The 12,611-nt window shown below is 41.4% G+C and overlaps 1 protein-coding gene and 1 long non-coding RNA gene across 2 annotated transcripts in view; both read left to right on the top strand.

Annotated features, from left to right (window-relative positions):
* The first annotated feature begins 4,562 nt into the window (after nucleotides 1–4,562).
* LOC110490581 lies at nucleotides 4,563–6,324 on the top strand. Its single transcript, XR_002468725.2, has 2 exons — nucleotides 4,563–4,959; nucleotides 5,136–6,324. It is a non-coding gene; the product is annotated as an uncharacterized LOC110490581 (long non-coding RNA).
* A 3,970-nt stretch (nucleotides 6,325–10,294) lies between these two features.
* The window catches only part of LOC110490779 (sortilin), a 25,959-nt gene continuing 23,642 nt past the window's right edge, over nucleotides 10,295–12,611 (top strand). The window contains exons 1-4 of the mRNA XM_036944947.1: nucleotides 10,295–11,174; nucleotides 11,772–11,834; nucleotides 12,306–12,382; nucleotides 12,481–12,583. Coding sequence (XP_036800842.1) covers nucleotides 10,791–11,174; nucleotides 11,772–11,834; nucleotides 12,306–12,382; nucleotides 12,481–12,583 — 627 coding nt within the window. The 5' untranslated portion in view covers nucleotides 10,295–10,790. The remainder of the gene's footprint in view (nucleotides 11,175–11,771; nucleotides 11,835–12,305; nucleotides 12,383–12,480; nucleotides 12,584–12,611) is intronic.

The raw sequence follows: 12,611 nt of genomic DNA, 5'->3' as shown, positions 1-12,611 counted from the left end.
GAGGGAGACAGGTGGAGCAGATTTTGGAAAATACCTTCCCCAGGTCCTGGTATACCTTCGGGATGTTGGGCTGAAGGGCAACCACAGGACTCTCAACTGACGTGGAACCAAAGGGGATGGGAAAGCAGGCCCTTTGGCATTCGGGTGCCCAGTCAATGATTTTCATCCTCAACCATGAGATGGTGGGGTTATGGCTTTGAAGCCAAGGGAGGCTGAGGTGATGGTGATGAAGGGAATGTTCTCCTGATGGATGGACTCCACAGTGAGGGTGAGTGGTTCGGTGATGTGTGTGATGGTCCCGGGACCTAATGGCCGATTATTGAGGGCTTGAACATGGAAAGGAGAGGAGAGCAGGTATGAGGTGATGTTAAGAGAGGAGGCAAGAGTCTGGTCAGTAAAGTTCCCTGCAGCACCAGAATCCACTAATGCTGTAGAAACAGACGCTGGGAGTCGAGAAGCAGGTGCAGGTGGTAAGTTTAATATAACAAAGAATGATACAACATAGGAATAGTGTATTGACATGAAACACAGAAACAATACTGCCTGGGGAAAGATCCTAAGGGAGTGCCAGATAAAGGGGAGGTAATAAGTGAGGTAATGGAGTCCAGGTGGGCCTCATGATGAAGCACAGGTGTGCGTAATGATGGTTGCCAGGACCGGTGGGTAGTAAACCGGCGCCGTCGAACGCCAGAGGGGATTAGCGGGAATAGGCGTGACGGTGATGTATATAAAGTGTCATATTGGGATGCAAACTCAAAATGTCAACTCTATATCTGACATGGTACAGGTGTCTTCTTTTTCTTAAGCCCATAACCATGTGTGTGAGGTGTATACTTTTGTTTCAAAGTGTATGTCACTGTGTGTGACCCTGATTTAGCCCACTGCAGTAAAAGGTTAACCTTCTGTCACACATACACAAACAATGTCTCAATTTTCTCAAGGCTTAAAAATCCTTATTTGACCAGTCTTCTCCCGTTCATCTACACTGATTTAAGTAGAATAGTGACATCAATAAGGGATCATAGCTTTCACCTGGATTCACCTAGTCAGTCTATGTCATGGAAAGAGCGAGTGTTCTTAATGTTTTGTATACTCAATGAATGAAACCAGTCTTTGTGTGGACACTCATTGAGCAGAACTAAGACAAACGTCGGTCACGAGACTCCTCAACCCAGCGATGACCGAGCCCGACAACAGAGCCCTGTGTGTGTGTGTAGACTGAGGACATCCTCCATCAGATGACCTGAATACAGTCCCCCTGCCTAACTCATGTCACATTTAGCCACTTTGATAGAACAGTGCTCTCTCTTCACAGAACACTCCCTAGGCCAACACTAGGCTACTTTGTCAAATTCACTTTCTGCTCTTTTATTCTAGACATAATCCTATCTGTTGGCCTTCACATCTCTCAAAGCCTAAGTTACATATGCATGCAATGTAAGATGCAAAACAACGATGCGTAGCAAAAGTACGCAGATGTGCAGCCATGCAATTTTAAACTCAATGCAAGTACTGGTACGCTGGATCGCCATGAGACGCAAACATTTTGTCCAAACACACATTGCTTGATCCTCATGTTTGCCAGCTTTGACCATGAATAGTCTAATGTAGGGCATTGAATATGGCCCACAATCTTGTGGCCATCAGCTCTCAACCAGAGGAGGTTGGTGGGAGGAGATATAGGAGGATGGGCTCATTGTAATGGCTGGAATGGAATAAATGGAACAGTATCAAAAACATCAAATATATGGAAACCACATGTTTGACTCCATTCCATTCCATTCCAGCCCGTTCCTCTCACCAACCTCCCCTGCAATATAGCCTCGTTGAATACAGTATTTAAAATGTGCTGTTGACGATTTTATTTTTCGTTGAGTTACTGCTTTAATGTATATTGTGTTACAGTGGGTTATTTTGTACCGCACAGACATGAGGTTGTCATCGTTTTACCCGCAATGCGCATCTATGTTCCCCTGCTGGCATTAGCTGGAACAGAAATATAGTAATCTGAGTAAAAATGACTTTGACACCCCTGTGCCAGTATTTATCAAGAGTCTCAGAGCTGGAGTGTGGATCTAGGAGCAGGTCCTCTACCCTTGTCCATGATAATCTGATCCATTGTAATCTGAAAGGCAAAAGTGATACTTGATCATCATTCCTACTCTGAGGCATTGTTAAATATACCTTTTTCATTCAGAAGGGTTGGGTTAAATGCAGAAGACACACTTCGGTTGAATGCGTTCAGTTGTACAGCTGACTAGGTATTCCCCTTTCCCCAATAGACTGAGACGCTTACAAAACGGGCCCAGGTTGCTGCCCTGGTGTTCTACTGTTAATCATCGCCATCTAGGGGTCACGGACCTTTAATGCAATATCCCTGTGATTTCCCCCAAACATTCCTTCTGAGGACAAGCTACTAGACATTTGCTCTCCATGGTGCAGCTGTAGAACCTTTAGAGGATCTGAGGACCCATGCCAAATCTTTTCTGTCTCCTGAGGGGAAATAGGTTTTGTCATGCCATCTTCAAGACTGTCTTGGTGTGCTTGGACCATGTTAGTTTGTTGGTGATGTGGACGCCAAGGAACTTGAAGCTCTCAACCTGCTCTACTACAGCCCCGTCGTTGAGAATAGGGGCTTGCTCGGTCCTCTTTTTCCTGTAGTCCACAATCATCTCCTTTGTCTTGATCATATTGAGGTAGAGGTTGTTGTCCTGGCACCACACGGACTCTAACCTCCTCCCTATAGGCTGTTTCATCGTTGTGGGATGATCAGGCCTACCACTGTTGTGTCACCGGGAAACTTAATGCTGGTGTTGAAGTCGTGCCTGGCCGTGCAGTCATGAGTGAACAGGGAGTACAGGAGGGGACTGAGCACGCACCCCTGAGGGGCCCCTGTGTTGAGGATCAGCTTGGTGGATGTGTTGTTACCTACCCTTACCACCTGGGGGCGGCCCGTCAGGAAGTCCAGGATCCAGCTGCAGAGGGAGGTGTTAAGTCCCAGGGTCCTTAGCTTAGTGATGAGCTTTGAGGGCACTGTGGTGTTGAACACTGACCTGTCAATTAATAGCATTCTCACATAGGTGTTCCTTTTGTCCAGGTGGGAAAGGGCAGTGTGGAGTGCAATAGAGATTGCATCATCTGTGGATCTGTTGGGGCGGTATGCAAATTGGAGTGGGTCTAGGGTTTCTGGGATAATGGTGTTGATGTGAGCCATGACCAACCTTTCAAAGCACTTCATGGCTACAGACGTGAGTGCTACGGGTCGATAGTCATTTAGGCAGGTCCTTGTTAGCTTCGAGAATATTAAATATGGTGTGACTCATCTTTGGAGAGCTATCCTATAGAAAATACTGTTAGGCCTACTAATACAGTTACTCGTTTTAGTTTGTAGGGTTTTATATTATGTCTGGTGGGGATTGCCCAGTGGTGGAAAAAGTACCCAATTGTCATACTTGAATAAAAGTAAAGATACCTTCATAGGAAATGACTCAAGTAAAACTGAAAGTAACCCAGTAAAATACTACTTAAAAGTCTAAAGTCTAATTCCTTATATTAAGCAAACCAGACAGCACAATTTGTATTCATTTCTTTTACGGATAGACAGGGGCACTCCAGGGGGACGTCATTTCAACGTCTAGTTTTTATTTACATTTGGTTGAGTTGTCAACTAACGTGAATTCAACTTGAAATCAACAAAAAATGTCACCATGTCATTGGACAGGTTGAAAAAAAAGGATAACATATTTTATTTTGATTACTTTTTGCAAATCCAATCAATTTTACACATTGATTCAACATCAGCAATTTAAATGTTTTGTTACATTACATGGAAACAACATTGATTCAACCAGTTTTTGCCCAGTGTGCGTGACCAGAAACAAAACAATGTGACCAAAGTCATATAATTTATATGCTATTATTCAGAATATTTTTTGTTTATTTAACCTTTATTTAACCAGTAAGTCCCATCCTTGGTTAACTTTTACCCAGAGTGCCTTTAGCAGCTCAGTGAATTTCTGTCCATTTGCTCCCTGTGGTCAGTGTCAAGTCCTTGGAGAAACATGAGTGTATGACTGACCGCAAATAGCAGGAGACAGGCCACAATAGGCCTACAACAATACTCATTGGTTGTTTGATTCACTGATTCTACAGAAAGCTGAAGCTTAAATTGTGAAATTTGCTGGGCGAAACTAGTACCCAAATCACCAGCCTAATGTGGAAGTACCCTTTTCAGTGTACATCTGTCTGATTATATATGAAAGCCGAAAGGATACTCAAGGGGTATGTTGGTGTATGTTAATAGCACTGTAAAAGAAAACCACAGAGTATGAAGCTGAACCTATTAATGTATGTGTAATCACTCTCTTTGACGCACACAGAAAATAGCCTAAAGCAAAATGTGTCTCAGAACTGTGGGAAAGAATGCATTGTTCAACAACTCCTAACTTCCCAGAGCTACTTATTGAGTGGATTGTCAAACAACTACAGTCTATGGTGGTTATATCATTAACTGCTATGTCATTTTATTTCTTGGTGGAATGGGAATAGGCTAAATATAAAATATGTAGAGCACTTGTCTTATCACACAGGCAAGTAGTCCTTCCAAGTCCAATCAGACTTCGGTAGCATTTTCTGCCATCTTGCGTGAGTTATCTGTGAAAGAGACAAAAATTAAATAATTTGCAGGCCTACGTTTCAACAATTGGAAATTCCCATCGATTTGATGATGTCATTCATTACACACATGCTTTGAAGCAAGAGAGCGCTGCGATGCATCATGACATTGCCGTCTGATATCAAGAGGAGAGTAACGTATTTACCTCGACTGTTTTAAAGAAAACTTGAGGAATATCTAAAGCCTGTGTCGTCATAACAAGGAAAGTCTGTCTTCCACGCCAACCTTGGATCGGGAGTTAAACTACTCTGCACAAGTTGAAGTTTAAAATCGGCAGGCATATTGTAAGTACTCAACAGTTTCTGGCAGCGTTTATTTTGGTAGTCTACTTTCCCACCACGCGGTTAATGTGTGGTTGCGTTTCCGGATATGTAATAGAAATTTAGTATACGTTTTGGAAAATTCATGGAAAAGAGTATAAACAAAATACATGTAATTAATATTATTTATATTTATGAAGGTGACGCTGCGGTTGTCCAACCCAAGACCACGTCCATTTCACTGGAGAAGCTATGATGACAGACGTCTTGAAGGTGTTTTTTATTGGGACAGCGTTCTTCACTGTCCTCGCCGCGCTGATGGGAATGGTGGATTCATTTGGTGGTCTCATGTATGTCCAAGACGCGGATCCTGCAGAGTATTTACAGTTGGACAGCAGTACTGACATACGGATGTCTTCAACCCATTCGAGAGGTTCAGGGAGTACCAAACGCATTGGACCATGATGAGGACGTCATGTGGAGTAGAATTAACACGAACAGGCTTGGTTTATGTTATGTTTTCGTGTGTCAATTACTGCTTGCACTGTACAATGTGTACACTGATTTTTACAATAACATTATTGAGTATTTTATCATGGTTCCTTTCAGTTCCACTAGTTGGTGTCCCACTCCCACTGGGCAAAAACTGGTTGAATCAGCGCTGTTTCCACGTTATTTCAACCCCTGACAAATCTATGTGATGACGTTGAATGAGTGGAAAACTGATTGGATTTGCAAAAAGTCATCAACGTATGGGCACTCTGTCTCTTTTTTTAACATGAATCCAATGACATGGTGATATTTTTTGTTGAATTGTGCAATTCAGAACTAGACGTGTAACTGACGTCTGTGCGCAGTGGGGTTTGATTTATACAGGTCACACGGGTTTGATGAGTTTAACTTGTTTTTCACATTTGAAGAACACCCTAGTTGATGTTTATAGTAGGCTATTACTAAAGTACTAGGTCATATTGACAGCTATTATTATGTATTTATATCCACTATATACTATACTAATACTTACTTGGTAGGACAGCAGGTAGAGCGTTGGGGCTGTAACTGAAAGATCGCAGGTTTGAATCCCCGAGCTGACTAGGGGGAAAAATCTGTCTGTGCCCTTGAGCAAGTTACTTAATTTAGCAAACGCTAAATCGCTCTGGATGGGAGCGTCTGCTAAATGACAAAAATGTACTAATCTGTATACATGGTATTTGCCTATATCGTGTAGGCTATTTGTTGTATATTGAAGATCACATCATGTGTAAAAGAAAAAGGGCTACATTATGCACTAATTGACTCTTCATCATGCACTGTAATATTGTGTCATAAAGAAAGTTGTAAAGAATAAACACTTTTATAGGCTATTGTCAATAAAATGAATAGACACTATTGCTTGTCTTTTGACCACTCCCCCTTTTTTTGTATGAATGAATGAGGATGCAGGAGAAACCAAGCCGGATGCCATATCCTTACATAGCTTTGCTTTCAAATATACAGTAACATGAGTAACCTGCTATAGGCTACAGGTGTTTTCCATCACAGATCACACAGGAAACAGAATAAAGTAAATTAACTGAAAATGCTAAATGATGAGAAAACATGACAAAGTAGATGTCTAACTATTCTCAATGTTCTATGTATCAGTTTCATATCGACCAACTTCTGTAATGATGTAGGCCTTTACATCATTCAGAATCACTATAGTCTTCAGGTTGGCCTTTTTAGCCACTGGGGCTATTAGACAATGCTACTGTTGACTGAAATGCAATGCTTTTATGCCAGGCTATTAGCCACTGTTGCTACTAGCCACATCATTTTGTACTATGCCCTTGCATCTAAGATGTAAGTTGCTCTCTCATCTTGCATATAATTTGATTTGATATACTTCATTGTCCCAGAGGGGAAATTTGACTTGGACAATTAAAGAGTGCTGCTGATTCCACATAAATACATACAATCAATTGACACAACATACATAGAATGTATGCCAGCAAGGCTGTGACTTAAGTCCTACAGGCCAGTCTCCAGTCCATTATTGCTATCTCCCTAATCAACCTCTGTGTTTCCCCTGCTGTTTACAAAATCTATTGACATGGGGACAAAATAATGTTTATATCTGTTCAGCCTGCATCTTGGCATAACGGGTTCTCAAACTTTTTGGGGCCGTGGAACCCCCTGATGTAAGGGACCCCCCTGATAATCAGAACACAACTCCAGTGTTGTACATGGATGGACGAACCAAGTCTCAGGCCTTGTGATGGAACATTTTAAAGGCCCACCTACTGGCATCGGAGAGAACATTTAGCAGTTTTCTAGCTAATTTCCTGCAGTTCTATGCATTTATCATGGGGCAGAGAGATTGTTTGTTGGTCCAACTTTAAAGCTAATATCCTGCAATTCTACACACATTGTACAGTTTTTCCCGAGTAGCACAGCGGTCTAAGGCATTGCATCTCAGTGCTTAAGGCGTCACTACAGACACCCTGGATCGAAACCAGGCTGTATCACAACCGGCTGTGATTGGGAGTCCAATAGGGCGGCACACAATTAGCCCAGCGTCGTCCAGGTTTGGCCGGTATAGGCCGTTATTGTAAATAAGAATTTGCTCTTATCTGACTTGCCAACTTAAATAAAGGTTCAATAAAACAAATATTTAAAAATTGCAGTGCATTCATGTAAAAAATAAATAATTGATAATTGATGGAGTACTGTGGATACCAATATCCCTGTGAGCCTCCCATGCCCATGTTGCCCAGGGTTAACCTTTTACTCAGTGGGCTAAATCAGGGTCACAGAGTGTTTCTTGGCAGTCTTAAACAAATCTACTTTGAAACCAAAGTATATACACCTCACACACATGGTGTAACGCTCAATGAGTGAATGGGTGTGGAGTCAGGCGCAGAGAGCAAAGGATGCGGGGAAAACACGCTTTAATGTCCAAAATCAAAAGAACAAAATAGTATACCCAAACAGGCGTAACTATAAAAAACAATATAGTACCCTTAGGTAAAATACCAGGACAGCGAGAAAACCCAACAAACACTAACACCTCTCACTAAACAAACTTAAATAACCCCACCCTAACAACCAAACAATGAACAGGTGAAACCAATTAGACAAAACCAAACGAACACGGAACAAAGGATCGGTGGCAGCTAGTAGACCGGCGACAAAAACCGCCGAGCGCCACCCGAACAAGAAGGGGAGCCACCTTCGGTAATATTCGTGACACATGGTTATGGGCTTTAAAAAAGGAGACACCTGTACCATGTCAGATATAGAGTTGAAATCTATTTAATTTTGAGTTTACAACCCAATATTACACGTTATCTACATCACAGAAGACTGAAATATAACAAAACCAGTTGTTAAAAAAAAAACAAGGTTTATTTATGAAAAATATTAATAACATTGCACCCATGAGGCCAGTAGTCATTTGACTGCAGGACAGGACTACCAACCTGAATTGTAGATTAATAATATTAGGCCTACATGTATTGTCCCCTCTGAACTTAATCCACAGATCCCTTGGCCAAAATCTGTTTAATCTGTTGTTATTAGTAACATTCTTAAAATAATTACATGTAAATATATATATATATATATATATATATATATATATATATATATATATATATATATATACAATACCATTCAAAAGTTTGGGGTCACTTAGAAATGTCCTTGTTTTTGAAAGAAAAGCTCAATTTTTGTCCATTAAAATCACATCAAATTGATCAGAAATACAGTGTAGACATTGTTAATGTTGTAAATGACTATTGTAGCTGGAAACGGCATATTTTTTTATGGAATATCTACATAGGTGTACAGCTAATCCAAGTTTATCATTTTAAAAGCCTAATTGATAATTAAAAAACCCTTTTTAAATTATGTTAGCACAGCTAAAAACTGTTGTTCTGATTAAAGAAGCAATAAAACGGCCTTCTTTAGACTTTCTTCTGAAACTCGTCAGTCTATTCTTATTCTGAGAAATGAAGGCTATTCCATGAGAGAAATTGCCAAGAAACTGAAGATCTCGTACAACGCTGTGTACTACTTCCTTCACAGCTTCATTAAATAGTACCCGCAAAACCAGCCTCAACGTCAACAGTGAAGAGGCGACTCCGGAATGCTGGCCTTCTAGGCAGAGTTGCAAAGAAAAAGCCACATCTCAGACTGGCCAATAAAAATAAAAGATTAAGATGGGCAAAATAACACAGACACTGGACAGAGGAAGATTGGAAAAAAGTGTTATGGACAGACAAATCTAAGTTTGAGGTGTTCGGATCACAAAGAAGAACATTTGTGGGATGCAGAAAAAATGAAAAGATGCTGGAGGAGTGCTTGACTCCATCTGTCAAGCAAGGTGGAGGCAATGTGATGGTCTGGAGGTGCTTTGGTGGTGGTAAAGTGGGAGATTTGTGCAGAGTAAAAGGGATCTTGAAGAAGGAAGGCTATCACTCCATTTTGCAACGCCATGCCATACCCTGTGGACGGCACGTAATTGGAGCCAATTTCATCCTACAACAGGATAATGACCCAAAGCACAGCTCCAAACTATGCAATAACTATTTAGGGAAGAAGCAGTCAGCTGGTATTCTGTCTATAATGGAGTGGCCAGCACAGTCACCGGATCTCAACCCTATTGAGCTGTTGTGGGAGCAGCTTGACTGTATGGTACGTAAGAAGTGCCCATCAAGCCAACTAGAATGCCAAAGGTCTGCAAGGTTGTAATTTCTGCAAATGGAGGATTCTTTGACGAAAGCAAAGTTTGAAGGACACAATTGTTATTTCAATTTAAAATCATTATTTATTAACCTTGTCAACGTCTTGACTATATATCCTATTCATTTTGCAACTCATTTCATGTATGTTTTCATGGAAAACAAGGACATTTCTAAGTGACTTTTGAACGGTAGTGTATATACAGTGGGGCAAAAAAGCATTTAGTCAGCCACCAATTGTGCAAGTTCTCCCACTTAAAAAGACGAGAGAGGCCTGTAATTTTCATCATAGGTACACTTCAACTATGACAGACAAAATTAGAAAAAAAAATCCAGAAAATCACATTGTAGGATTTTTTATGAATTGATTTGCAAATTTAGGTGGAAAATAAGTATTTATAGTATTTTGAGATTTGGCCAGTGGTGCCCGGACCCCACTTCGAGAAATATTGCCCTATAACGCCTTCCTGGTTGCATCAACTGGGACTCAATGTTCAGCACACGTGTGGAGTCCGATATGATCTTTCTTGCCTGTCTAATGATGGTCTCCTCAAAAATGTTATTAAGCGCTGGGGGACTTATTGAATATACATGTTACTCTCTCTCTCTAGCAAAGTCAACTCATCAGAAACAACAGGTCTCCATGAACTTGTAAAAAAAAAGATCACAAAAGGAATTGGTACGAGTGGCTACAGTGTTCTCTTATAGGCCAACTGCGTCATCTCGCGGTGTTGGAACAGTTGTTTCACTGTCTGCCGGACAAGGGAGACGCGCAAATAGTTGCTGATGACATTACATCTATTAGGTAGGTTGCTTAGTTCTATGTAGTAATACTTTGCAGACTACTGTAGATATGTTGCTATGGTGGGAGATACTTTTCTCACACTTGTAATACATACATTACTTGTTATGCTACAGGGAATTTAGCCTATAGCTACTATAGCATTAACATTGAGTCATAGGCTGATATAGGCGTAGCTTACTATTATTATTTGCAAAGGCGTTATAGTGGCTGATGTGAAGGACGTTTTGTAGCCTATATATGTATGGACATCACTTGGATGCGGCATGGGGGCGAAAACCGTTGATATATCCACTGGCAGCAGAATTTAGGTAAATGACTCGTCAAACATGTGTCTCTCCGCCCCCATCCATTCAAGTGCGACACTTGTCATTTGTCACCTGAAGCGACAGGCAGTGCTAGTCTGTAATACCCGACCCGAACTGTGGGATTTAGGATTTTACCGTTATTTAGCCCACCACATCAAAATGACTTGGAGACTTTTGGTCCTCGGGGGGGCATGCTTGCTTCTTCTGGGTGTGAGGGGTCAGTGCAAAGAGCAACGAAACCGGAGAACGGTGTCTTTCCATCAGACTCAGCAAGATGGGGACCAACGCCAAGTCCTCTCACGGCCAGAAAGGGATACCACAGCTTCTCCAATACCCACTTTCACCGCTTGTAAACTCCCTCTCACACCATTAGAACACCGGGTGTTGGATCAAAATACACACGAGGTGAGAGCATATATCAGTGCTGTTTTTGGCGTACTTTATCAATTACTATAGCATCAACACCGCAGTTTTACTTTTGCAATTGCATAAATTAATGCAAATGTATCATAATATGTCATCATGATGATTAATGCTTGCATTATTAATGATTTTGTGTAGGGCTACTTGGGGTTTTTGAGGGTAGGGCTACTTGGATTGTCACAAGGTTCATCAGCTCTGAAGGTGTGATGTTATGGGTGTATGTGAGGAAAAATATTAAGTTGAGTCTCACTTGCTCTCTTTCTCAATTCAATTTGCTTTACTGGCATGACGTGACAATGTGCCAAAGCTTTCTTTGGAGATTTACAATATTTACATAATTAATAATAATCGATGTTGTCAACTGGACAACAGTAACAAAAATAACCAAGTGTAAAAATAACCATGCATTGAATAATAACAATAAACATAGAGGACATGTGCAGGTTGGTTGGTCCGTCAGACACTGTCCCTCATCTTATGTCTCTCTCTCTCTCTCTCTCTCTCTCTCCCTATCTCTATCTCTCTCTTTATCTTTCACTCTTTCTCTCTCTTTCTTTTTCTTTCTCTCTCTCCATTCAGACAGGGTTTCATGGTGACGATGGCTCCAGTTTTACTGTCACATGGGTTGGAGACGGGACAGGGGTATGTATGGTCGTCACTTAATGGATGATGGATGTAGTATCATTGTCATCATCACTCATTGGGTGCATCTGAAAGGGGTGCAGTTCAGTACGCTGGAGTAGCTTCCTCCCCTCGTTTCCTCTCTTTCACCTGCGGTAACCAGACAGTGAGGCAACGTGATAGATGCCTACAGGGAATTTGCCTTCACCTGTCCAGTTCTCTCTCATCGATGCAGATGAAGGAAAGGAAAGGGGACGAGGAGAGAGGAAACCTTTTAAACCTTTGACAACAGTTTTTTTATTTGGTTGATTGAGTGATTGAGTGATTGGTTCATTTATTGATTTGTTGATTGAGTGATTGATTGAGTGACTGAGTGAGTGATTGAGTGATTGCTTGTAGTGACGGGTGGATAAATGGGAATTGCTAACTGCATAAACTGGTAATAGTACAGTCATGGTGAAGTTTAGCCAAGTGTTCATTTGTTTCCACCAGGTAATCTTGGTGTTGTCTACAATCAGTGCTCCTCTAGATTCCTTCTTCGAGGGCGGTTCTTCACGATTGTACCGCAGGTTAGTGGATGGTGGCAGTATGTCTGTCGGTCTGTTTGTGTCTCTAGATGAACTGAGCCAGTGTTCTGACATTTTGGCTCGTTATACTCCCCTCTCAGTGCAGACTATGGCAAGTCTTTCCATGATATTTCTCATCTCATCAATAACACCTTCATAAGGAAGGAATTTGGACTTCTGGCTGGACCAGGGAACTCTCAACAGGTAAGCTGCCTGATCACAAGTGTACATG

The sequence above is a fragment of the Oncorhynchus mykiss genome, chromosome 15 (assembly GCF_013265735.2).
Source record: "Oncorhynchus mykiss isolate Arlee chromosome 15, USDA_OmykA_1.1, whole genome shotgun sequence".
In the NCBI taxonomy this organism is placed as follows: Eukaryota; Metazoa; Chordata; class Actinopteri; order Salmoniformes; family Salmonidae; genus Oncorhynchus; species Oncorhynchus mykiss.
The sequence above is the reverse complement of the archived record's forward strand: the minus strand, read 5'-3'. Positions and strand labels throughout refer to the sequence as shown.